Here is a 25,278-nt window from a genome sequence, read left to right as displayed (position 1 = left end):
AAAAAAAAAAAGGCCAGGATTGACTTGTTGCCATCACTTGGCCAGGAGAACATACTCTGCTGTTTCGCTTGGTTCTTCTTCTGGTACGCCGCCAGCAGCATATCATATGGCAGCGAACGTCCAGGAACCGCCCTCTTGGCACCCATACTGTGAGTTTTACATGTAAGGGACCTGGCACAAGGCTGACCGGTGGGCGTGAGAACACCACACTGCCTTTCGACATCCACGGGCCCCTTAGGTTTCGCAGTCTTGGGCTTTGGCTCATCCTTCTTCTTCTTCGCCTTGGGGCCTCCCTTGCCGTCAGGATCTCCATCTGCCTTGCGCTTCTTGCCCTTTGAGTCGTCGCCGGCAGTCTTCTTCCCTGCAGCCTTCTTGGTGGTCTTGCCGCCTGGGCCACCGCCAGCTCCCTTGTCGTCGTCGTCGTCATCGCTGCTGTCGTCGCCGCCGCCTTCCTCCTCGGCCTTGCGCGCTTCTTCCTCGCGAGCAGCTGCCTCCTTTGCTCGCTCGCGGGCCTCGCGGGCCTCCTTCTTCCGCTGAGCCTTCTCCTTCTTCACCTTGAGACACACGGCAATATGCGCCGGAGATCTCGCCACGGACATGCTCTTCTTGCAGTGCTTACATTGCTGCAATCCGGGGCTGTCTAGCGCTGGAGAGCTTGTCTCGAACGTCTCGTGCGAATTCTCATCTGTCGGATTCACCACCGGGCCTGGCGATTTGTTCCTTGCTTTGGCGCTCGCTGCGTTGGCTTTTGACTTTTTCTTCTCGACTGTAGTCAGGATAGTCTAGGTTAGCCCATTGCACAGCAGACGAGCGATACATCAAGTATCCGAGGCTCGACGGAATGCCCATATCATTCATCTTGAACCGATAGTCCATTCTGAAAAAACAAGGCACTCCTTTTAACCCGATGCGGGGGGCCATCCGCGATAGAAAAAAAGAAAACCAAGGAAGGTACCAACCATTCACGATGGTCGCATCGCGCCAGTTTCCGACCCCATTCAGCTTCGGTACCGGGCGCTTCAGCTTCGCAGGGCCGTTTGCCGGCGCCCTGGGCTCCTTCTTGGAGGCGACCTTGATTGTTGCCTCTTCGCCCGCGGCCTTTGCGGCCTTCTTGTTTGCAGAGGCATTGTTTTGCGACGGCGACGCAGTCAGACCCTTGCGCGGCGCCGCGTCCGGCATCTTCACGGAAGGATGTGGCCTAGCAGGAGACGTGTATGCGCAGCGGCCGGCACGAGCGCACAAAAGGTGGCGGGCCGCCCCCCGGGGAGGGAAATGGACTCGACAAGACGGTCGGTCGGCGTCAAAGGTCCTGCTCGGTGTGCTGACGCCTCTGATTCAATCGGAGGTTCGTAGTATATCTAAATGTCGCCGGGGGGTCGTCGTGGATGTTGCGCTTCGGAGATGTGATAGTCAAGAGATGTTGTTGTGGGGGATTGTTTATGTTGACAGTTCTGATGATGAATGTTGCCAGTCAAGCGCGGTTCAACTCGAGTCAAGTGAGGTTCGACTGCGGCTACAGAGCCGCGCGGTGGATGGGCCCACTTTGGCGGCCCCAAAGTCTTGGGGGTGGCTCGTGCAGCCCCAGCCCGGTTCCGAGATTAAGTGATAAGGTAATTACCAAAATTCCTTGCAACAATCACCATTTTCCTGGTATGCGTCCATGCTACATAAATGGAAAATGACCCTAGTAGGTCCAATACAATCATAGCTTTCCAACCCGTATTTTGCTTGTTTGAATGCTTCAATTCAGACAGGGTTTTGTCTAGTCTAGACTAGTATAAATGGAACAACAGCCGACACTTTGGAAACCCGAGTACAGTTTGAGGCACTCCAGACACTTCATTTGTCGTACCAAATGACCTCTCAGTCATCGAGTACGAGGAGATGCACACCCATCTTATCAAACGGGGAAAGATAAAAACTACTTTCGGGGCAGCAGGTTCACAGAAAGCCCACAATAGAATATCTACGCAGTGTATCAAAATTAAAAGAACAAAATATCATAGCCGCTCCCTTCCAATATTCTTATCCTAATGCAGACCGATGCCTACTCCCCGAAAACAGACAGCCAGCGAAAGAGGCATTAGCAAATAACGAAAAGCACTGAAAAAAAACCTGCCAAAGAAGACAACATCAATTGGATCTTTGTCCATCTCACAAGAACAGACGTGACCCAAAGCACATGATGATTAAGTTGGCCGGCAGATGACAATGCAGGCGCGCGAGTTAATATGCAAGAGTGGACAGTATGTAGTCCTGTCCAGTTTAGCTAATAATTCTCATACGGCTGTGGTTGCGAATGTGTCTGCTGCTGCTGTTGTGGCACCTGCTGTTGAGAATAACTTTGCTGCTGCTGGCTAGTCCCCGACTGTGTCCTTGCTTGATGAGCCTGGGCCTGGGCCTGCATGGCATGTTGTTGCATAAGAATGTCGTTGAACCAAGGGTGCTTCAGTGCGTCGTGTGCACTGATGCGCATCTCGGGACGCAACTGCAGCATCCTTCCCAAAAGGTCGATGCCGGTGGCATCGATCTGTGGGAGAATATTGCGGAGATCCTGAGTGGCGTACGTGTGGAACGTCTTCTTGTACTCGGGGAACTGCGAGAAGCCCGGCCACGTACGCTCTGACGGCGTACCCATGATCCGGAAGATGCGAACAATTTGGTCCTCGTTCGTCGTGCCCGGAAATAGAGGTCGGCCTGTAAACATCTCCGCCATGATGCATCCTGCAGACCATATGTCTATACTGGTGTTGTAGGTTCGGCTGCCAAGAAGAACGTCAGGGGCGCGGTACCAGAGCGTCACCACCTCGTTGGAGAAGGTGTTGACAGGGATACCAAAGGCACGAGCCAGGCCAAAGTCGCCGAGCTTGAGGGCGCCCTTGTTGTTGATCAAAAGGTTCTGCGGCTTAAGGTCGCGGTGTAGTACGCGATTCTGGTGGCAAAAATCGATGCCCTTGAGCAGCTGGTACATGAAGGACTTGATCACCATGGGTTGCAGTGCTCCGCGGTCTCCCTTGGTGTCCATGTATTTCTTCAAATCGCCGTCCATGTGCTCAAAGACTAGCATCAGTTTGTTCTCGGTGTGAATGACATCGTGAAGGCCGACTATGTTCTCGTGCTTGAGCTCTTTCATAAGCGAGATCTCACGGATCGCCGTTGATGGTGTGCCTTCCTCCGAGTCCAGGTGAATCTCTTTTAATGCAACAAGCTCTCCTGTGTGTCTATTCCGACCTTTGAAAACCTACAGTCATGCATTCATTCGACAAGACGTCAGCTCATCTGCAGGAACAACGAAAGGACCGGGCCTTTCTCTCTCCGTCTCACTCTTGACGCGAATGACCAAAAACACGTCAAGACTTACGGTAGCATATGTTCCCTCACCCAGCTTCTCCAGCTGCTGGAAAGAGTTTAGGTGCCTTTTGCCGTCCATCTCTCTAGATCTTTGCTCCTCGACAGTTGCCTCGGCGGGGTATCTGCGAAAGCGCGGAACTGGTGGCGGCTGCGATGGAAACTTTGTGTTATCGGCAGCGTCAAAAAGTATGCGTCCGGCCGTGACTGTGCGGGAGAGCGTTTCTCTCAGATCCGTAGACCGAGAGTCCACAGGCGCCGTCGTCGTGGTTGCGAAGGCTGACCGATTTGCGCAGGCTTTGCGGGGCTTTCGTAAGGCGGGCGTTGACTCCAGCGCAGGCCGCTTATAGCGTGCCTAGGGACCGTCTCAGGGTAGCTGGCTTAGGTTGCTTGGGCACTGCAGGTGAGGGGGTGGTACCAAAGTAGCGCACTAAAAGTAGTTAGGCTGCAAATATTGGACAAATTTTCGAAAGTCCGTAAACGCTTCGAATTTCTCAAGTGAATAGCTCTCGGCGGATGGGTTCTTGAAAATTGAGATGGTGTCTCCTTGTTACGACCAAGATGAGACTACGCTGGGTTTTTGATCAGAAAGCTCTCTCCACTGCTTCCCAGCCAGAGACCGTTTGAAATCCGTGCAGGGGTGGCCTTGTGCCTGCCGGTATGCTTGGCGACGTGCCGCAAGGTGGGCTGTAAACCCATGGCGCTGTGAGGTGATTTGACAGCCAATCCACCCCGGATCTTACCCAAATGCGCCACACACTCATCTAATCCACCCTCAACACCCGTTCGTCCATGTGCTGCTATTTTTGACAGAGCTTGCAAGCGCGAAAGACTATCCGCAGGAGAAAGCTCCAGTGTGTTCTGGAATTGTCTAACTTGGAAAGTGGCATGCCGATCGGCCACTCACTCACCCATATTATACACTGAAGTTAGTTTACACTCGGAACTGTTATTTGATTTTTATTTTATAGTTTCATTCCCCCTCTCCAGCTCGTTGCGATCCGCTGTCTGAACAGAGCCAGGTTTTCACAGGCAAAGTTTCTGAGGGTACCTCTACTATAAGTCCAAATGCCCAAACAACTGCCCAAACCTAAGGTGAATATAATACTTAGTTACCTAGACAGGTAGATGGGTAATAATGTATCGAGCCCGTGTGTATAATAGACATCTGAGTAACTTGAGGATACCTAGCTCATGCCCTGCCTAAACAAAAAAAAAAAAAATGCAACGCCACCCACTGCCAGCCCGAAAGTCTGAATTTACCCGATCTGATAGGCGCAGGGGGCTATGTGGAACCTCGTCCAGTCCCTAACCCCAAAAACAAAGTCAACGCCTCATCATAGTAAGCAACCGCGCCTTAGAATACAGTAAGACGTAAGACCCTGAGAGCTAAGCCAACAATACCGACCTGCCCCGTAACCGAAACCGTGTACAAAAATACAACATTTGCGAAAATAACCATTTTGCGGGACTGTATAGCCATGGAAAGCAAAAAGCAACGCCATTCATATCAAACAGTCGTCTGTTGGATCGCGACAACCTGTGTTTGTCACATGGACAAACGAATCGCCTCTGATATCTCGCCGCCTAAATTTGAATAGTGATAGTAAAACAACAATGACACGTGATCTGTTCATATACATGGAGATAAGACGAGTAAAAGATATTGCAAAAATTAAATATGGGTATATATATCATGATATGAGTGATAAGCAAGGCTCTGGACGTCCATGCCATCCAAACAAGGTGGGCGTCAAAGATGCGTCGCAGGGTAGCATTAGCGTTTTGGCAATGAGCCGCCCTCCTCGGCCAGGTCTTCGAGAAACATTCTCTCAGATAAGCTCCTTGGGGCACCTGAAAAAGCCAGCCCAGAAAGACTGCTCGCACCCCGGAAACTGGCGCCTCGATAGCTACTGGGGTCGATGCCATCTACGCCGCTCCGGCCGTCGATGCTGCCGACAAAGGTGTGCAAATCGCCGAGCTCAGCCGCCCTGTGTAGCAGCCTGTGATCTTTGACAACGTCGAACGAGACCGGTCGGCCCTTGTACGAGCCGGCCGAGACATTGGGTGGCGTCAAGCTGACGCTCTGCGGTTTCGGAGCGACAAATAGGCTGGGTGATTGCGGCGGCTTCTCCATAGGAATGCCTTCTCTCTCTGCATCTTCTATGGTCTCTGTCTCCGCTTCTACATCGGACTCATCCTCATGGTCGATATAAGGCTGGCTATCCCGTTTTGCGTACATGTCCTCCTCCATGTCGAAGAGTTCATCACCGTCCAGCTCTCCATCGGCATTGCGAGTTTCGGTAGTGGTGGCGGCGTTGGCTTGGTGCTCGCTCGACTTTGCGTCCAGTTTGCTTGCCGTCGGACGTGTCGATTTCATGCTATCGTCCTGGCTGCTGGGTTCGATATCTTCGCCAAGGCCCGGTTCTGGGTTTCTTGTTTGGGTCGGTTGCGATTCGAGTGGGTTTAGTGAATGCATTCTAGCGTCTGGGGAGATAGACTTTTTTCGGATAGGCCGGATGGGCATAGAGACGAAGTCGTCCTCGGATTCGCTAGAATCATCGTAATACTCCTCGAGGTCCTGCAAAGGCGAGCCGAGTTGCGCTGCACCCAGGGGCTGCTTTCCGACTTCTTCAATGTGAGAAGGGGGCGACATATAAGTGGCAAAGTTGGTGGTGGCGGCGTCGGGATGTGCGGTTGCCTGGTTGTCCTCAGCCGCAACCGGCTCTGAATTGGCGTTGACCACGGTCCACGTCGAGGGGTCCTCCAGGGGTAGTTTGGATAGTGCCCTCAGTGCCTGAGATGATGACACTTTTTTAGGCGGCGGCAAACAATCGTCTTGGTCGTCTAGCAGAGATCTTGATGAGGGTGAGCGTGGCGGAGATGGCGCTGCTGGCTTGGCCGTCGGGGGTGACTCATCGAGTGGAACAGGCGATTCTTCCCTGGCTAACTCAGGCGGTGGAGACGACGAAGCGACGCCACTTGAAGTTGGAGATGAGGTGGGCAACACAACTTCGCCCTCAAATTCAAAGCGTACCCGTCGCGGACTGGATCTATTAGAACTCGAAGACCTGCGTAGAGCACTTCGCCGGGCGTTTCTTTCTTTGTCGCTTTCGCCCGATCCGCAATCTGCCGAGGGATCGGTGAAACTTCGGACTGGGGGAAACCTTGGTACCACCCCGCCGCCGCCTCCAGCCACTTTAGATGATGTTTTTGCTTCTTCTGTCTGGGGCAGCGAATCGGAATTTGTTGTCGTCGAAGGTTGTTCCCCAGGCGCTCTGTCGGGGGCCTCGAGGAGCGGCAGGTATGAAGGCGTAAAGAGGCCGTGGAATTCCTTTTCGCGCGCATGGAGATCGCGTACGCCGTCTCTGGGGCTGCTGCCGAGGGCGCGAGCAGCGGTGGCATTGGCTGTGCTGGACGTGTTTGGAACGCCAGAGGTGTGGTGAAGTACGGGGGGCGGAGAGCCTTTGCCGTCCCACATTTTACGATCTATTGCTGGTGACTCAGGTTCGAGAAAGACATGTCTCTCCTTGTCGGAGGGGAACAGGTTGCGGTATCTGCCTTCAGACATGGAAGCGGTTATGGCGCGGTTGACTTGGGATGTTACCTCGCTGGGCAAGTCTCGGAGAAGGTCATCAGAATACCTTTGGAATTCGACGGCCATGTCTTTGCGGTAATTATCGACCTTATCGTCTAGCTCGGACAGCTTCTTCAGCAGATCAGAGATAAGGTTGCTGGCGCCATCCAAGTCTTCCATGACGGGCAAAAATGCCCGGAGCGCTCGCGTTCGGATAAACCTGCACTTCGCAAGAGGCCAGGCAAGATGAAAACAACAAACGAGGTGGCAGAGATGGTAGAAAGAACGGCTCAATTGCGGGTATGCAGGACCTCTTTGTTCGCGAGATCCAAGGCCCGTGTCAAGAGTCAACGTGCGCCAAAACTGCGCATGACTGATGTTCGGGTCCTCTTTGTTGGCTCAACGCAAACCAGTAACGCTTGCGGTTCACAGTTCCCGATAGACGCAAAATGGGAATCGGCGAAGTAGAAAAAAAAAGTAAAAACGAGAATAAAACAAAAATAAAAATAAAAACACATTCGATCCAGTTTTGACCGTTTACCGTCTCGGGAGTTGTTTGGTGCGCGGCCCCCGGTGAGGGGAACCGACGCACAACACACGCAATATGGTAGTCACAGGGAACGTAGTCGAAAAAAGCTAGTGCATCCTGGTTCGGGCAGCTCCGGCGGCGGTTTATTTTTTTTATTTTTATTTATTTTTTTTTTTTTTTTTTTCTGTTTAGACGTGGGCATGGAGAGTGAGCCCAATGCATTGGGACGTGGGCCAGAACCACAAACTCAGGGCACTAGTCCCACCATATAGTTCGTGGTTGGCCAATGGGAAACGATTTGACGCCAAGGCTTGGCTAGATTTTCGTCTTGGTTTTCTTTTTTTTTTTTTTTTTTTTTTTTTTCGCCCTCCCTTCGCCCCCACCCCATGCAGTTTTCTATGTGCACTCATTTATTTCCCTTCGCTGGACCTATCCTCGATGATTTGCCAAGCCAGTCGCGAAACTGGCAAGATTTAATCCATCCGAACAACGCTGATCAACAGATTTTACTTCATCACCTTATCTATTGTATCTGTCTCGAGGGGGACAAAAAAAATACCCCCAGTTGAGACGAAGATTATATAGCACGCCTACCTTAAGAGTAGTCCACCTACCTCGGTTACCATAGAAGCCGCCAAATTCTCGCGTAACAGTCAGGTACCGGTACCTTGGCTAGGTAACCATCATCCCAGGAACTTGGTATCATCAGATACGATCACGCATAACTCCTAACAGAGATCCTCATGGGCCGCCTCTATCGAGACAGATCAGCACGCAGGATTTTCAATTGGGTTTTCTTCTTCTTTGGTTCTTTTTATTTTCCGCTTATCTAACTTTGACCCAGGTAATGCCCTGACGGCGATGGTGATATCGGACTTTTGGCGTCGTGTCCCTTGGCTTTAAACTCCTCACACGACTTGTTAAATCTCATATTGTACAGGCATAAAGCCTGTTCCTTCCACCTCGGTCCCCCAGAAGGGATAACTTTCATACCCACCAGTCCAGGCCCGAGCGGGCAGGGCATTGGTCAGCTTGGTCAGGTCACCGACTCCTCATTATTTTCAGCAGAGCGGCCCACTGGGATCGCCAATGTGATCATACTCTGCGGCAGTCAGGTGGTCATCAGCGCAATTCAGAGCTCCTCCTTGACCTCCCGCGTCGTCCTGTCGTGGCTCTTCTGCTTGAAGTTGTCACCAGGCTTGGAGATTCTCCTCAGACGGTATACTTTGGCAGAGTGGCTGGGCACCATGACCTTGATTGCGCCCTTGGCTTCGACCTCGCCAACCTTTTCACCAAACAGCCTGGGGTCTTCCTTCTCCAGACCAACTGCGTACGGCGTCTCGGTGGCGTTGTACCAGTTCGCATTCTTCAGAATGCTTGTTGTTTTGACACGGTCATTAGAAGCGTCGAGAAGAGCCTGGGCTGTCTCTACAGGCATCTCGCTTGCCATAAGGTCGTGAATCGCCCACGCATACCTGACTTGGGGTGCCGAGCCTCCCGGGCCGTCAGCGACGAAGATGTCCTTGAGACTGGCGGTCATCTCGACGTCGTTTCCGGCAGCGTTCAGGAGTATCACCACCTGGTCGCCATTATGCAGCCTGCCGCTCCAGACGTGGCTCTCCTGGGCCCCATACTCGTCGGGCTGAAGCTCACCGCCAACGGTCTTCTTTACGCGAAACATGCTGCGGCCATGCGGGTCCTGGCTCAAGGCGATAACGGCAGGATTGCTCACAATAGCCAGCGCCTCGGCCGGCATGATGCGCAGGTCGTTGCCCAACATGAGCGGTGACTTGAGCGCAGCCCACATGGCAAAGTGAGCACGTTGCTCCTCACGTGTCATGCCGCCCTGGCCCACCTCGAGCATGTCGAGATCGCTCCACCCTCCAGGAATGCTCTTGTCGGCAAAGGGTGCAATCTTGTTCAAGATGAAGAGGACCGAGCAGTGCGTGCCTGGGGCAACGCAGAGGGGGTCGTGAGGATCGGTGCAGCTGCACAAGTCATCGGGCCGTGTAAAGCTGTCGTAGATGTCGCCGCTGATCCGCCACGAGTTGGCAATCGACATGCCCCAGGTGTGTACGTAATCCTCGCCCCAGTTGCACAGGTTGAACTCAATCGGACGGCCCGTCGCGTTCAAAGCGTCTGCCATGACCTTGAAGCGGTTGAACGTACCCACCGGGGAGCCGATGCGACCCATGTTGTAGCAATTGTCATACTTCAAAAAGTCGACGCCCCAAGACGCGAAGCTGGCTGCGTCGTCGACCTCATGATCGAGAGATCCCTCAAATCGTGCACATGTCATCTCTCCCGACGACGAGTACATGCCGAACTTGAGGTTCTCCGAGTGCAAGTCATCCGCGATGGCCTTCAGGCCCCGGGGGAACTTGTCGGCATCCGGCTGGAGCTTGCCGTCAGCGGTCCGTCCGTCGGGGTCCTGCCAGCAGTCGTCCAAGACGACATGATCGTAACCGAGGTCTCGTAGGCCGAGGTTCACGACCGCTTCGCTGGTACTTAGTAGAAGATGTTCTGACACATCACACCCGAAAGCATTCCAGTTGTTCTGAACGGGGTTAGTCTCCGTTGACTTCCCCGGTGCATGGGTGATTTATGCCATGTTACGCTACTTACCCAGCCCATGGGTGGCGTGATTGCCAACCCGTTCCTGACAGCGCTCACCGGCAAGGCTGCCAAGAGGAGGGTGGCAGCAGCTGCTGCGTGGATGGTCGTGCGGCGGGATGTCATGATATATGTGTCTTATATATCACTGGAAGGAAGTAAAAGATCTTGACTTTGGGGAATGAACTTCTAACTTCTGACCTATGACTTGACATTGAAATAGTTTTATGCTTTTCGAACTACCTTATCTAATTGACTCTGCTAAACCAGCAAACAAACATAAAAAAATAAACACAAAAAAAACCCCTCTGTTAGTGGAGCCGAGTATTTAGCACTATCAAGCGGTCAGTTTCGGCACACGCTGCAGAGCAACCTCCGTCTCTTGGCGTCGAGAAAATATTTGAAGTCACAAGCTGCTTTAGTCCAGGATATCTTGCCTGGGCATAAGCATCAGTGTGGAGTTACGATGGGTTGCTTCTTGTTTTTCTCTCGGTTAGTAACCACGCGCTTGGAACATCCTCACTCGAGCGAGCTTGATGGTAGGATGGCACGTGAAAGAAAAAAAAAAAAGAAAAAGAAACCGAATAATGAGTAGTATGCGTATCTGATTCTGGGATAACCTCCGTCTCGTACCCCGCTTGTGCCAAGAGGGCTTTTGGGATGCATTCGCCAGTAGATGTGCGAGTGTCGGCCGACATTTTCTCCACAACTCCAAGTCTGGGACAGCAGGTGAGGAGAAGGAGGCCGGGGTGGAGATTTGGAGAAAAACGTCAGGGTTCCGACTGGAACGAAAAGGGCCAGGCCAAGCCGCTACGTGCTGGATTAGTTCTAGACATGGTTCTCGACTCATATCAGCGTCCCATTTTCTGGCAAGCTCCGAAATGAGTTTCCCCGTGGGGCGCCGGGGCCTCCATTTTCACCATGGGGAATCCGCCACGCGATGTTGGGCCATCGAATATCTGATCCAGGAGAACACAGCCGATCTAGGCATGTACCCTGCAGAAAGAAGAAGAAAAAAAAAGGAAACACATGTGAACGGTTCGTGTAGTATTGAGGACTGAAGAGATCCACCCTATTACTTGGGGGAATGCAACCCCCATTTCATTGTGTGATGCTCGGACTCCAATGTCAAAAGGGGATATTAGTCGAGATGCCCGCCCGGTTCGGACTTGCTGCGGGAGCCCGCCCTCCTCACCACCATCATCACCTTCTGCTCCATTTCCCGGACAGAGAAGAGACGACAGCCGGTCCAAAATGGCAGACGAAAAGACCGACGCGCCCGTCGAGGCCACAGCCAGCCATGTGGTTGCGCCCAAGGGATCTCAGGCTCCAGGAGCCGGCGAGGCGTCCACGGCCCTGCAGATCGAGCGCGACATGAGCATGAGGGATACTTTTCGCTTCTGGCCCAAGGCTATCTTTTTCTCGTTCATGTTGTCGCTGGCTATTATCATGGAGGTTAGTAGTGATCACTTTTATTTTCTTTATGTTCTTTACTTTCAACAGAAACCGAAATAGCTTGTGGAATATGGGGGCGGCGCATGTAGAAACTAACCATGTGCAAAACTTTTCTGATTTTATTTTTTTTTCCCCCAGGCCTACGACCTCAATCTCATGAGCAACTTCTACCCATTCCCGGCCTTCAAAGACAGATTCGGTGACCAGGTCGACCCCGACGGAGGCAAGCTCGTTTCGGCCAGGTGGCAGACCATCATCAACAACGGTGTGCAGGCCGGTTCCATCATCGGTCTCTTGATCAACGGCTACGTGACGGAGTGGTTCGGATACCGCAAGACCATGATCGGCGCCATGTTCTTCATGATCGGAGGCATCTTCATCCCCTTCTTCTCCACAGGACTGCCCATGTTCCTGGCGGGTGCCCTCGTGCAGGGTCTGCCTTGGGGTGTTTTCCAGACGCTGAGTGTAACTTACGCCGCCGACTTGTGCCCGACCAAGCTGAGGCAATACATGACATCCTGTGAGTAGCAGATCAAGACGAGCTTTTTTTTGAGTCTGGGACAAAAAAAAACTGATACATGATCATAGACGTCAACATTTGCTGGGTCGTCGGAGGTATCCTGGCAAAGGGCATGCTCAAGGGCCTAATGCAGAGGACCGACCAGTGGGGATACAGAATTCGTAAGCTTTCCCTTTGCATCATCTGCTGAAACTGCGCTTGAACATCAAAGACTAATTTCCTTTCTTTTTTTTTTCTCTCTATAGCCTTTGCTCTGCAATGGATCTGGCCCGGCCCCATCATCATCGCCGCCATCTTCGTCCCTGAGTCCCCTTGGTGGCTCATCCGCAAGGGCCGCTACGACGAGGCCAGAAAGGCCGTGGAGCGACTCACCAGCCCCAGCAGCGGCGTGCACTTCGACTTGGACGCACACATGGAGATGATGAAGGCCACCAACCAGCTCGAGATGGAGATGTCGACTGGCGGTAACTTTTGGGACTGCTTCCGTGGTGTCGACCTCCGCCGTACTGAGATTGCCTGCATGGTCTGGCTGACTCAGAGCTTCTGTGGTGTTCCGTTTATGTGAGTTAGCTCTTTTTTCTCATGAGCATTATTGTTGTCATTACATATATGTGCGTGACGCCAGAGACGAGGCAGAGAACTAAACCTACGAATAGGTCTTATGGTATCCAGTTCCTGATCAACGCCGGAATGAAGGCCGAGAACGCCTTCACCATGGGTCTCGTCGAGAACTGCATCGGCCTCATCGGATGCCTGCTCGCCTGGTGGATCATGAACTACGTCGGCCGCCGCTCGCTCTACCTATACGGACTCAGTGCCATGTTCGTAATCCTGATGGTTATCGGATTCATGGGCATCCCGGCCGGCAAGGCCATTGAAGAGAGGCTCGGGTGGGGCATCGGTGCCTTGATCATCCTGATGCTCTTCCTCTTCCAGCTCAGCGTCGGCCCGTCCTGCTACTGTCTCGTCGCCGAGATCCCCTCGACCCGGCTCCGAGTCAAAACGGTGGCGCTCGCGCGTGCCACCTACAACACCGCCGGCTTCATAACCAATGCTTTGATGCCTCCCATGATTGGAAAGAATGATTGGAACTGGGGCGCAAAGGCCGGTTTCTTCTGGGCCGGCATCGACCTGCTGTTCTTGTGCTGGGTGTTCTTCCGTCTGCCCGAGCCTTTTGGTCTGACGTATTCGGAAATCGACCTCCTGTTCGAGCACAAGGTCAGCGCCCGTGCCTTCTCTCAGGAGAAGGCCGACGCGCTCAAGCCGGAGCTGGACGACGTGGCGCGCAGGGCGGAAAAGAATGTTCAGGCCGAGCTCTAATTTTTTTTTTTTTTCATTCATTAGAACAATGTCGTTTTTTTTGGTTGTTAGAAATCGTTTGACAGGGCTGGGGACGGGCGACGAGAGGGGCTAGTTGGGGGAAAAGGGTGTTTGACACTTGGCCAAGGTAGACCTTTTGTGCGGCGGTTCTATCCCTCACCACACTCCCTATTCGATTGCCCGTCCTATATTTTAGTCACAGGGAGCAATTGGTTAATCGCTACTTCAATCGGGTCAACCGTGATCACACTCAAGTTTGGTGACTTGTACGAGCTGGCCGAGTCACCATAACCGTTGTGACGAGGACGTGTACCAATTGTTACTGAACACTCAGGCAAAAACTGTCAAAGGCTATATAAGAGAGCCATCTCGTCCCGCAAGCTTGGATCTGCCACAATGTTTATAACCCCATCGACCATCATCATCGCTAACAACTCAAACCAACATGTCATGTCAGTGCCAGCAAACCACCAAGCCTCCAGGAGCCACTGCCTCCTCCGAGGACGCCACCAAAGCTGGCAACACATCTGCTCCCACACGGACCACCGTCGGCGCCGGTCCAGACACCTTCGTGGATGTCAGGGAGGATTCTCCTCCACCGCAACAGCCACCGCCGCAACAGCCACCGTACTACTATCCAGGTTGGTATGAGTCCGAATCCGCGCCCGGAAAGCCTGGGGTCTGAAGGCGACAACCTGTGTCCAGGTTGACCATGGCATCAGAGCATAATTTCACGTAATCATTACTTGGGCCTGTGTAGGTAGTGGGCTGGGCCCCTAGGAGTTGAGATAGCCGTGGAAATGAAACGATTCCCAATGTTTTTATCATGGAAAGTAACAAAAATCTCTCTCCTCTATCTCACCGATGCCCTCTAGACCAGTTTATATTTTGAAAGTGCCAGCCAGTATTTTGCTTGGCCCAATTGCTTTGGGGGCTAATTGCGACCCCGCTTGTCGGCCGAACGCGGAATGACTACTGAGTTTGCTACTAGCTCTGAATTTTCTAGTGGTAAATAAACAAAGAGAATAACGGGGGACAGGGTCGGCTGGCTAGATCTTGTGTGGATGAAGCTTGAATAAATAAGATTGAGTGTTGATGCACACAGAATATGAGATTAAAGTTTGAGCCATGCTGAGTGACATTCGTCCTATTGTCGAAATTGGGGAAGATCAGGGGAGGCCCATGCATTCAAGATCAGATAGAATGCTGTCGCTGTCAGTCACGTGGCCGTGTTCCTTGGGTAACATCCGTCCTTGGTGGGGGCTGGGTGGCAGTGCAATCGGGGATTTCTCTGAGGCTTTATCTTGTAGGCCTACACTTGGTGGCCTAGTCCAGTCTAACTGGGGCTATGGTACGAACTATGACGGTTGCCTATGTCAATATTTGGTGTTTTTGCGGAGGAGAAATGTATTGACAAAATTGCAATCTACGGGCTCAGGGCATAGCATAATACTGATTGACAATCCACCCATTAACAAACAGTCCGCCAGATGCGCTGATTCCCTTGACAACGCGTCATCGGACAATATGCAAATATGCAAAATGAAAAAATGCAAATAAAAGACGCTAGACACGTCCAAAGTTTGCCTGCAGAAATGACTTGATTGACAGCCATCCCCCTTGCATATGTCAAATCCCGTTGTCCAAACCTTACGTAGGTGGTTATGTACAGAGAGCATGTCAAGATACGATTCATTGCTTCCCATTGGCAATCAGCCGGACAGACTGGGACGTCTGACAGGTCCCAGTCAGGACCAGGCAACCGCATACCATAATAGGAGTGGTAATAATTTAGTGAGGAGATGCTGATTGATAGTGGGGTCTGAACTAATTAACTCCAGGTGCAAGACAGGATAAGCGCCTGAGAATCTAACCACCCCTCACTGAAGACCTCCTAAAATGTCCAAGTACATTACGCAGTATTACCTGGTACCGCTGGCCTTAGTTTGCTTCGCTCGCACTACCAGGGCTGCAAGGGGAACAAAATTTCAAATCGCCAAACTCGCCAAGGTTGCCAAAGTTAGGTAGCTTATGCCAGACGTCAGCAGTATCCCTGCGCTCTTGGCCGCCGGCCGCAGCCCTCATTCGCTCAATTCGCTGTGCCGTTGATCAATTTCTGGAGCCACCATCCCCACCCGCACCCACCTTGTCACGCTGGGGCGCTGCACAACACGACTGAGGGCATCGCCTCGTTCTCTGCCATCTTGCTCCGTTCCGGGCGGCCTTGTCTTTGGGACAAATCCAAAGGTCAATTCGAGTGCTGCGCTACCGTGTGTGCTGCTGCGGACGAGTTGAGCCTTGCCGCCCTTGATACGGCCGGTCAGCTCAGGTTGTTCTTTTTTTTTTTTTTTTTTTTTTTCTCAAATTCTTTTGTTTATGCCCATTGAATTTTTGTTCTTCACTTCGTACACATCGTCCTCACTTCTGACCCTTTGTTATTATTTCATTTTGTTCTGCTTTTGCTGCATTTCTCCAATATTCTAGCATCTAATTTCTTGTTGCTCTTGTGCCTATCTGTCTTTCGTTGCTGCCCAGCCTTGCCGCCCACGATAATTCCGTTATTGCCTAGTACACAACCCACCCAGCTTACCGAACTTACCACGCTTGTGTCTTCGAGACAAACACTGCCTCAACGGGCGATCGCAGATCTGACGAGTTCGCCTACGTTTCTCGTCGGGACCGAACCTTTCACTTGAACATCCGCGCTTGTACTGCCTATGATGCAAGATAGTCCACCAATTCAATCCTGATCCGGTCTCTTCGTCTCCTTTCAACAGTTCCCTTGTTTAGTCGGCAGCCGGTGCTTCCTGCAAGGAATCTAAAACCTCAAAACCGCGTTTGAATCTGGAATATTCACGATACACATACACATACGCATACATAACCATCCACAAAATGCTGTTAAGAATACCAAGGAGTCTATCGACCATATCCGCCCAAGAATTCGCCAGCGATCCAGACGCCACGTTGGGGAAAATGCATATCAAAAGGGCGCAAACAAACGACGTCCACGGGCTCAATAATTCAACCGCATATGTACGCTACTACCCATAAAACTATCCGCCGCTAGCCGTGAATCACCATACAGCTCCGCTGACCTCAGAAAACATAATTTCTTTTAGATTGTCGCTGCAATCATCTGCGGTATTGTCGTCCTGGGCATATTATGGATCCTCGTCCGAAGTTTGCGCGCAAGACATCCCGAGCCCAAATACATCCCGACTCCGTTCCTGAAAGGTTTATGGACCCGATGGACGCCTTCGAATTTGAACTACCAGAGGCCCGCCGCAGGAAGCGATAACAGATGGGGAGATGCATCGCGCAACAGGTCGCCCGCAGGCCCCGCCGGCGGCAATTCGAACAGTCAAGATGGCAGAGAGCCGATGCGGTCGTCGCCCGGAGCGACTGCGGCCGTTGACCGTCACGCCTCTATCAGATCGATCATGACCCTACCGGCGTACCGAACCAAGGCCAACGAGGGAGAGGAGGTGCTGGGAGTGGCGGGCGAGCGTGACGGCATCGACGTGGTGGTGGAGATGCCTACCGCTGAGCAGGAGGAGGCCCTGCGCGACGAAGAGATGGATGCGCTCTTCCAGATCCGCCAGGCGAGGCGACGACAAATGGCGGAGCGTGAGGAGAGATACGCCCGTCGCGAACAGGCCCGCACCGCCAACGACGCAGTGGCCATGCGCGCCATCCGCCACGAGGCACGGGAAGCACGAGCCCAGAACTCGGAAGAGATCGAGGCGCTGCGTGTAGTACAGGAGCAAACTAAACTGGCCCGCCAGCGTGCCGTAAGTGCTGTCAGCTACGCCGGCATCGGCGAGGTGCGTCACGACGGAACCAGAGCCCGCGCCAACAGCCAGGAGAGCGAACGCACGGGCCTGCTGAGCGACGCCGCCAGCATCGCGGTATCTTCTCGGCCCTCCACAAGCCTCTCCGCTCGCACGCTCTCTTCGCAGGGGCGGCAACGGAGCGCCTCGGAGCTCAGCATCGACACGGCTCGCAGCCGACCTGTGTCGCCTGGGTTCCCAACTGGTGGTTCCACGGTATCACGCTCATCGTCTCGCTCGGTAACGCCTACAGTCACCCCACGCCGCATGTCGCATGCTGGCTCGAGTCCAGAGCTGATCGACGCGGCCGAGGCCGACCTGGGCGAAGGCGGTACTCTCCCTCCGGACTATGAGGAGATAAACATCTCCGACGCAGCCTCGGCTTCGGTACACAGCCTTCCCTCGGCTCGTCACACACCACTCCACGAGCCGCCGCCAGAATATTCCGGCCCGGTCCGCAACCCGGATTACCACCGCATGTCGCGACACGTGGCCGACCTCCTGGCGTCAAGGGGAACCGGCTCGGCCCACAGCAGTCCGGACCTGACATCAAACCGGCGTGGAAGTGGGAGCCCTAATAACAGCAACCGCAGCACCCCGCAGCTGCCCAGCATAAATCTGCAACCCGTGCCTCAGATTGTGATCGAGCCGTCAACTGCAAGGTCCGACCACTCGGATCGTCAGCATTTCTAAGGATCTGCCTCTGGGATAGAACAAATAGAATCCCTGAAGGACTCTGAATGAGGCACGAAAGAATGTATAGCTGGCTACTTATCTTTTGTATCAAGAAAATCGGGGGCTTGAAAAAAAAGGGCCAACGGAAGTGTAAAAACAAAGTCGAGTGGTAAAGGAGCAGGAATGGAAGGTGGATGGGGTACTATGACGAGGGATGAAAGGCAATTTGGATGGTTATTCCATTCCTTGATGTGATGAGAACAGTCTAAGCGGCGATTATTGGATGATTTTGTTTGGATGTCTATAAATGGTTTTTTTTTTTTTTTTTTTTTTTTTTTTTTCAAGCGTTAACAACAACATAGCCATACATTGCATTTGAAAATGAGTATCAGCCGAGCAGCAGACAGGCAATAAATACACCAGTANNTGAAAAAAAAGGGCCAACGGAAGTGTAAAAACAAAGTCGAGTGGTAAAGGAGCAGGAATGGAAGGTGGATGGGGTACTATGACGAGGGATGAAAGGCAATTTGGATGGTTATTCCATTCCTTGATGTGATGAGAACAGTCTAAGCGGCGATTATTGGATGATTTTGTTTGGATGTCTATAAATGGTTTTTTTTTTTTTTTTTTTTTTTTTTTTTTCAAGCGTTAACAACAACATAGCCATACATTGCATTTGAAAATGAGTATCAGCCGAGCAGCAGACAGGCAATAAATACACCAGTACATTTTACATTTGGCAGGATCAAATGAAGCTAAGAGCCATAAAGAACTCGATTTCGTTTTCATACTAGGGCCAAGCTTGACTCTAGTCTAGATTTACGACTGACTACTGCTACAGTAGCGCCAGCTACAGTGACGCTAACAATGACGTTCGAGGTCGCCGGCTTGCCTGGTTACTTTTTTTTTTTTTTTTTTTAATTCTTCCAAAAGATGGTTGTCACGCCTTGCTGTGGAAACACACTATGCTGCTAGTTTCCCACTGAATAAGATTACTACTTTGCTCACCAACCGCCCTTATGGCGATCCTACAGCAACGTCTGCCTGCATCGGTGCCCGACCATCACGGAGACGATGCCTCGCTAGGGTTCATCCAAACTTCTTCTCAAACTTCTTAAACATGCCCGTGACGCCCTTTTCCAACCGATAGGCGCTGCTCTCCAGCTTCCTGGTTTCCCTGTCCGACTTGAATTTGGTCTTGTGCTCCATCTCGCCCTCGTCGGGCCGGTAGGCCTGCTGGTGGATCGAGTAGTCCATCGGCACCATGCCGGCCGTGGCCCTGGCCGTGAGCGGGGCCGACGCCGCCGACGACGAGGGAGGCGGCGGTGGAGGGGGTAGACCAGGCGTGCCCGGAGCGGGAGGCGTCGGGTTCTGGGTCTGCGGCAGGGACGGGTGGCTCATTTGCTGCTGATTCGGGGCAAAACCAGGGCTTCCCGGGAACGCAGATCCATAAGGGCTGGCCAGGGGAGCCCCGAAGGATTGCACTGGCACGGTGTGCGCCCGAGACAGGCCCGGGTGCGGGTGTTGGCCAAAGCCGGCGGGAGCCATGCCGGGACTGGAAACGCTCTGCGGCTGGGGTGGTCCGGGGAAGCTGGGGGCGCCGGGGATTTGTCCAAACTGAGGAGGTGGAACGGCCGGGCTCAGCGGGCCTGACATGCCGCTCGGTGCCAGCCCCGGGGAGAAGGGGGTGCCGGCGTCATAGGCCAGGGTCTGCTGCAGGGGGTTGAGCCCTCCGTCGGGTGGGGGCGGCGTCTTTTCCCTGTGGCGTATGGCTTCAGGTGCCGCGGGTGCCGCAGGGTTGTAAGCCATCGGCGCAAAATTCTGGGGTGGAGGAGGCGGGAGCGACGACGGCGTGTCGCCGTTGGCGCCAGCCACGGCCGATACGGGCGGCGGGGCGAAGGACAGCGTACCGCCGCTGGCACCGCTTCCCGCTCGCTCCGCGCCGACCTCGGTAGAAATTGCGGCGTTCTCCAGCTTCTGCACCAGGCCGCTTGTATCCGCTGCTGACGGTGGCGGCTGGAACTGACGGGGCGGGGGTGCGGGCTCGTCGAGGACTTCGACCTGCTGCGCGGGCAGCACACGGCGGACGCCGTTGACGAACTGCAGGGCGTCTGCCTGCGTCCAGAAGTATACGTCCAGCGAGTGCAGCTTGTAGTGGTACTTTGTCTCGTTGCGCGGGTCGTACCACGGCAGATGCCACTCTTCGTGGTTGGGCACATGGCCTATCGTCATGCCGACGACGCACTGCTGTTTGTAAGAGTACCGAACTTGTACACTGTCAAGAACTGCAAAACGCCGCGGAGGAACAGGGCTTGTCAATATGCATCACCTCGGGGCAGGTATTTGCGAGGACACCACAGCCTTACCACCCTCAAACGCATCCTGGGCCTCGGTCCCCGGGTGGTTTGCTATTTCGATCCGCGCGCGCCTCTCGGCTGCGTTCTCAAAGAGGTAGACATATGATCCCTTGTCGAAGCGATGGTGGGGAGGATCTGTGGATGGGGAGCCGTAGAAATAGTGCACGTCGCCGAACCTGGCATTGCAAGATCAGCGTCGGAGAGGCCCTGGGGGAGCAATACCCAGGAGGTGCACAACGGATTGCCTGGCGGAGGGGCCTTCTCTCGCTCGTCTGCTTGATCCCAGTTATTTCGGCTAGATTATCACTTACAACGTCGCGACGTTTTCCTCTCCTGGCCGGCAAGCCATTGCGCCACTTGGTGTTAAGGTAGCGAGCTGCCTCGAATGTGTATATGCAGGTTGACAAGAGGTATTATGTGGATAGCTTTAGCAATGCGCCTCGGTAGGTGTCCGGGTCGCCAGCAGCAGTCCTTTTTTTCAGTGAAATCGCAAGCTTGTCTCAAGAATAGCAGAGAATAAAACAAAGCTTGCTACTTGCAAGACAGCGGTTAGAAAAAAAAGAAAAAAAAAACCTGTCGCAAAACTACAGGAGCGCAAAGCAGAGGAGGGGCGCCGACAAAGGAACAAAAATTAATGACAGACCTCCCCAGAGCCAGTTATTTATTCTGTACCCAAAGGCATACTACCCTGGATGCTGCAGCATATCAGCACTAGCTGCTACACTGCAACGGCATTGGGGACGGGGACTCGCCCATGTGATGACTGTACGAGGGCCAATCTTCCGAGTCTGACAAGTCCTGGATGGACGGGAAGCAAGTCAAAAGATGGATGTATGGAGGGGGGAAATCGTCACACCATGCAAGCCAAGTGGTTTACTGGGCGCTTAAAAGCCCCGCCCTGGTCCCAGTGCGCAATCGACGTCTTTGCCAATCAACTGCCACAATTCGTTTACTGCTTTCCATCGTCCGCCGATGCTCCGAAGCTAATGTGGGGCCGGTTCCGGTGGAGTTCTTTTTTCACTCACCCCTGTCGCGTGGTAGTAGGCTTGGGGCTCAAATGGAAATTTTGGCAGCACGCGCATTGGCGTTTGGTAAATCATCAACGATAGGAAAATCGACTGTTTTTTTGCCTCGAGAGGGAACGCCACAGAGGCTCATATGCGAATGCCCTCGAGGCCTAGTTTCTTGATAAAACATTATATACCCCTGTCGGCTGGTAAGATGTCACTCTGCAGCTGCAATCACTGCTTGGCGCCTTGAGTCTGCAGCCCCAGAACTGACCAAAATCTTTACTTCCTGCAGAGTTGAACGGAGCATTGGGATCCGATCTTTTGAGAATCCAAATACCAGACCGGCCGTGAAACTGCGCAATCGAACCGATTTTTTTTTGACGAGCTCAGTCGACAGAGCTGGAGTGAGCCACCAGCAACGACTGTCTAGCGAACGAACAAGGTCAACGCCAACCTCGACGGCTTCCGTACGCAACCCATAAAAAAAGAAAACCGCCAAAATGGGGATTCTCAACATAGCACACATGTGTTCGCACCTTCAGAACGCCTCCAAGGCACGGTTGGGACTGACATCGGTGGCAAACACGAAATACAACCTCAACCTGGCCCTGGCGCTTCACCGGGCTGGCCTCATCTCTTCGGTCACACGGGCCGGGCCACATCCGCCTCCACCCGAGGCTCTTCTCACGTTCGAGACGGAGCCCGTGACGACCGCAAACGTCTCGAGCCGCCGCCTGTGGCTCGGCCTCAAGTACTGGGAGAACAAGCCCGTCATGAGCCAGCTTCAGGTCGTCAGCAAACCGAGTCGCTTGGTCCATTGCGATCTCGAGGGGCTCGAAAAGATCGCGAGAGGGTTTCCAAGCGGATATATCAAGGGGCTTTACTTGGGAGAGACACTATTCGTCAGCACGCGGGCGGGGGTCTTGGAGGTTAGGGAAGCGCTGGACAAGCGCATGGGTGGTGTCGTCCTGTGCCGGGTGTCATAACCTGCAGGAGTCGTGACGATTTAGCAGGATGTGACCTCAAAACACGGTCAGTCGACCCGGCTCTTTACGGTTCTGGGGATCAACTTGTTGCTGCAAGTCCCCTTGGTGTGCTGGCTGTTGGCGAAACTGGCTCGAATTCGGCACGCATCAACTGTATGTAACTCTTATCTACCCCTGTACCAATCCATGTATAATGTTCAGCATGTTTCACAAATTTGATATAAATTGGGAGGGCCTTCTATTGAAAGTCGGCATCCGTCTTGAACTCTCATGCCATTGTTGCTATCGTTTTCCTTGGCGGATATCTGTATCAATCCCAACGACAATCGAAGCTTTGAGAACAGACATCACGGGGTCTGCTTACATAATTCATACAGTTCGTCAGGTTGAATGAACTAAAGTAACGCATGATTATCTCAGGTTTGTATTTGAGTTTTGTCATGACATTCACCACACGGCACACGGGGATACCTAACAAGGAAATATTGATGTATTTATACATGGACTGATTCGTTCTTTTTGATACTGATATTTTCCCTTTTTGCCATCTCTTGCGTCCCTATGACAGGCACTGGCCTACGCGAATTCTATTTCCCACCTTAAATAACAGACCAAGTTATTCATGCCGCTAGCATCACCTACCAAAGACGTCGACAACGCAGCTTGTGCAGCATCATTTCATCGATTCTTCGACTTGCCTGGGGAGCTGCGCAACAAAATCTTGAAGCTCCTGCTCTCACATCCTCACGGCGTCAGCATTGGCAGCAATGGCAGTTTCATCCGCGTGCCTCCGCGGGAAGGAGACGCCAACGTGGTTGGCGCAAACCTTGATGGACAGCACGGTCAAACGGTCTTGCCGCTGTCGCTCTTGTTATCAAACAGCAAACTCGCCGATGAGGCCGAGGCCGTATTCTACACCGAAAATGTCTTTTATGCCAACGTGAAGACGAGGCGGTCGGCAAAAGAAAACGCACTGTCTGCCAGCTTCACCATCCCCAAGCCGGAACCAAAGGAGCTGGGCCGCAACCACGGCTACCCGAGCGACAGTGATGATGATGTCGACTACCGCTCGATCAGTACCCGGACGCCTTGCCGCAACCTGATGGGCAGCGAGGCTCGCTTCAAGATCCGGAAGCTGGTCTTGATCGTGCAGAGGTTCGGAGGATCTCTGGGAGACGAAGTTGTCCCCGCGCTTCAAGATCTTATTCTCCGTGGCTCCCTACGCTGGCTCGAGGTCCGGTTCGATGATCGGGTGTCTCGGAATATGATGGCCAGTCCATCCGTGTCATGGCAGTCGAGCAGTGGCGTGGTGGTGAGTAGTGCTGGTTCTGTGCAGAAGAGTCTGAAGAGGAGTGAGAAGATCCTCGGCAGCAACGAGGCCTTCCTTGCGGTGCTCAGGCTGCTCAACGATCCTGACCTTACCGCCGCCCGTGCCAGTGTTCCGCAAAATGAGCACTCGCCGCTTTGGTGTCAATTTCACGATGACCAAGCCCACAAAATTGGTAGTGAATGTGCGCAGAATGACACTACGACCTGCTATGATGATTCGCACGACGATTTCTCGTGCCAGGCAAGCAAAGGCTCGCCTGCGGCTGTTGGTCTCACAGCTCCCGGTTGGATTGAGCTGGACCTCAATTCCATGCTGCGCAAGTTCAAAGGCGAAGACGCGAAATGGTGGAACATCTGAACCCCCAAACTTTTTTTTCCCCCTTTGGAACTCTCAAAGTCTCAATGGATAGCTGCAGGCAGGATAAACCTGTAGAATTCCAACTATATCCGGGCTGCGTATGATTCGTCTACACCGTGGCTTATTATTAAGAACCTCGTCTAGACTAGGTCAAGGTCCATCCATTTATGCAGCTAAAGCGGAAGTAGTCCTCAGGACCGGCTTGTATTACCAATCGATACTGCAACACAAATAAATAATTACTAACCAAGAAACCAGGCATTGATGAGATCCCGGAGCGTTTTCATTTTTGTGCAATCAGGGTCCTACAATTAGTATAGAAGCAGGCAGAAAAAGGCAAAAAGAGGGGAACCATGACAGAGCAAGAACATCGAGATCTTCAGAAAACAAAGGGTCTCTCTGCCTCGGCAATGTCTGTTTCAGTGCTAGGTATCCGTCGCGTACCTATCTATACCAAGGCAAACTACAACAACCCAGGATGAATGTTTGCGGAACATGCCGGAAAGACCTGGAGTTAGCAATACAGGGAGAGGTCGGTTAACCATTTCACAACGCGAGACACGACCTTGTGAAGAGATGGTATCCTGTCCAATGCTTCTTCTGACGGATTCTTACTATGGTAATGCTGAACGGGGGAAAAAAAAAGACGTTTCCTCATTTCGAGACGGGCCTTGGCCTTGCGACTCGAAGGGGGAAGGGGTAGACCCTGTTCCTTCTTTTTATTTTATTTCAATTTTTTTTTAGTGTTTGGTCACTTGTCAGACTATACTTCAAGCTCCAAAGGTATATTGTTTCCTCTTTGTTAGCGCTTGCTGCCAAGGCCCGTACGCATCAACCTCCAGGCCCATGCAGCTTGGCACTCTACCACGCCGTTACTGCTTGGTGTACATACTGTAGTTATTTAATCTTTTCTATTTTTTTTTTGTTCACTTTCCGTACGTCCATCCTAATGCACGGATCGCAAGCCAAAGGGTGACCCCTCAATTTTCCGTTTTTGGCGATGCTCCTTTTTTGTTGTGGTTTGGTCGGCTGATGCATATTGGGCAAAAGGGTGATTAATCGGCTTGCCTCGGCCTATACGCATTTTTTTGTCTTCACGTCATGAATGTATCATCGGCGCCGGACGTACGGATGAGAAAACGTGCTCCGGGTCCTTTTCGTCCTGCCAGAAAGTCGTCAGACTTTTTTTTTTTTTTTTCTCTTTTCTTGTTCTTTATCTATCATCCCATCTCTTTTTTTATTGTCATGGTGTTATAAGCAAGGTGATGGTTGCGACGGAAAGGAAGTTATATTTGAGGGGGGCTAAGGCTAGTTCCGGAGTAATGTCATTTATGGCCTTTGCCGGAGAAAACGGGCCCATCCTTGAAG

At 52.6% G+C, this 25,278-nt stretch overlaps 10 protein-coding genes across 10 annotated transcripts; 5 read left to right on the top strand and 5 right to left on the bottom strand.

Moving 5' to 3' along the window:
• Positions 1–56: 56 nt before the first annotated feature.
• PpBr36_00331 (uncharacterized protein) lies at positions 57–1,179 on the bottom strand (the record flags this gene model as incomplete). The annotated part of the gene is made up of 2 exons (XM_029887524.1): positions 57–766; positions 960–1,179. Coding segments are annotated over 2 exons (930 nt in total), but the record flags the coding sequence as incomplete, so codon positions are not given.
• Positions 1,180–2,269: 1,090 nt separating this feature from the next.
• PpBr36_00330 (uncharacterized protein) lies at positions 2,270–3,703 on the bottom strand (the record flags this gene model as incomplete). The annotated part of the gene is made up of 2 exons (XM_029887523.1): positions 2,270–3,241; positions 3,362–3,703. Coding segments are annotated over 2 exons (1,314 nt in total), but the record flags the coding sequence as incomplete, so codon positions are not given.
• A 1,422-nt stretch (positions 3,704–5,125) lies between these two features.
• PpBr36_00329 (uncharacterized protein) lies at positions 5,126–7,105 on the bottom strand (the record flags this gene model as incomplete). Its single annotated transcript, XM_029887522.1, has 1 exon — positions 5,126–7,105. One exon carries the CDS (start codon positions 7,103–7,105, stop codon positions 5,126–5,128), a length of 1,980 nt encoding a protein of 659 aa, XP_029751631.1.
• Positions 7,106–8,586: 1,481 nt separating this feature from the next.
• On the bottom strand, positions 8,587–10,193 carry PpBr36_00328 (uncharacterized protein; the record flags this gene model as incomplete). Its single annotated transcript, XM_029887521.1, has 2 exons — positions 8,587–10,011; positions 10,080–10,193. 2 exons carry the CDS (start codon positions 10,191–10,193, stop codon positions 8,587–8,589), a joined length of 1,539 nt encoding a protein of 512 aa, XP_029751632.1.
• A 1,128-nt stretch (positions 10,194–11,321) lies between these two features.
• PpBr36_00327 (uncharacterized protein) lies at positions 11,322–13,362 on the top strand (the record flags this gene model as incomplete). Its single annotated transcript, XM_029887520.1, has 5 exons — positions 11,322–11,522; positions 11,661–12,042; positions 12,111–12,203; positions 12,288–12,603; positions 12,699–13,362. The coding sequence occupies 5 exons, from the start codon at positions 11,322–11,324 to the stop codon at positions 13,360–13,362; spliced, it is 1,656 nt and encodes a 551-aa protein (XP_029751623.1).
• Positions 13,363–13,807: 445 nt separating this feature from the next.
• PpBr36_00326 (uncharacterized protein) lies at positions 13,808–14,101 on the top strand (the record flags this gene model as incomplete). Its single annotated transcript, XM_029887519.1, has 2 exons — positions 13,808–14,007; positions 14,068–14,101. The coding sequence occupies 2 exons, from the start codon at positions 13,808–13,810 to the stop codon at positions 14,099–14,101; spliced, it is 234 nt and encodes a 77-aa protein (XP_029751624.1).
• Positions 14,102–16,257: 2,156 nt separating this feature from the next.
• Positions 16,258–17,888, top strand: PpBr36_00325 (uncharacterized protein; the record flags this gene model as incomplete). The annotated part of the gene is made up of 2 exons (XM_029887518.1): positions 16,258–16,398; positions 16,485–17,888. The coding sequence occupies 2 exons, from the start codon at positions 16,258–16,260 to the stop codon at positions 17,886–17,888; spliced, it is 1,545 nt and encodes a 514-aa protein (XP_029751625.1).
• A 1,071-nt stretch (positions 17,889–18,959) lies between these two features.
• Positions 18,960–20,576, bottom strand: PpBr36_00324 (uncharacterized protein; the record flags this gene model as incomplete). The annotated part of the gene is made up of 3 exons (XM_029887517.1): positions 18,960–20,155; positions 20,237–20,403; positions 20,539–20,576. The coding sequence occupies 3 exons, from the start codon at positions 20,574–20,576 to the stop codon at positions 18,960–18,962; spliced, it is 1,401 nt and encodes a 466-aa protein (XP_029751626.1).
• A 1,161-nt stretch (positions 20,577–21,737) lies between these two features.
• PpBr36_00323 (uncharacterized protein) lies at positions 21,738–22,223 on the top strand (the record flags this gene model as incomplete). The annotated part of the gene is made up of 1 exon (XM_029887516.1): positions 21,738–22,223. The coding sequence occupies one exon, from the start codon at positions 21,738–21,740 to the stop codon at positions 22,221–22,223; it is 486 nt and encodes a 161-aa protein (XP_029751627.1).
• Positions 22,224–22,845: 622 nt separating this feature from the next.
• PpBr36_00322 (uncharacterized protein) lies at positions 22,846–23,910 on the top strand (the record flags this gene model as incomplete). The annotated part of the gene is made up of 1 exon (XM_029887515.1): positions 22,846–23,910. The coding sequence occupies one exon, from the start codon at positions 22,846–22,848 to the stop codon at positions 23,908–23,910; it is 1,065 nt and encodes a 354-aa protein (XP_029751628.1).
• Positions 23,911–25,278: the final 1,368 nt, after the last annotated feature.

Source organism: Pyricularia pennisetigena, chromosome 2 (assembly GCF_004337985.1).
Source record: "Pyricularia pennisetigena strain Br36 chromosome 2, whole genome shotgun sequence".
NCBI lineage: Eukaryota > Fungi > Ascomycota > Sordariomycetes > Magnaporthales > Pyriculariaceae > Pyricularia > Pyricularia pennisetigena.
This window is presented reverse-complemented; position numbering and strand designations above follow the sequence as displayed.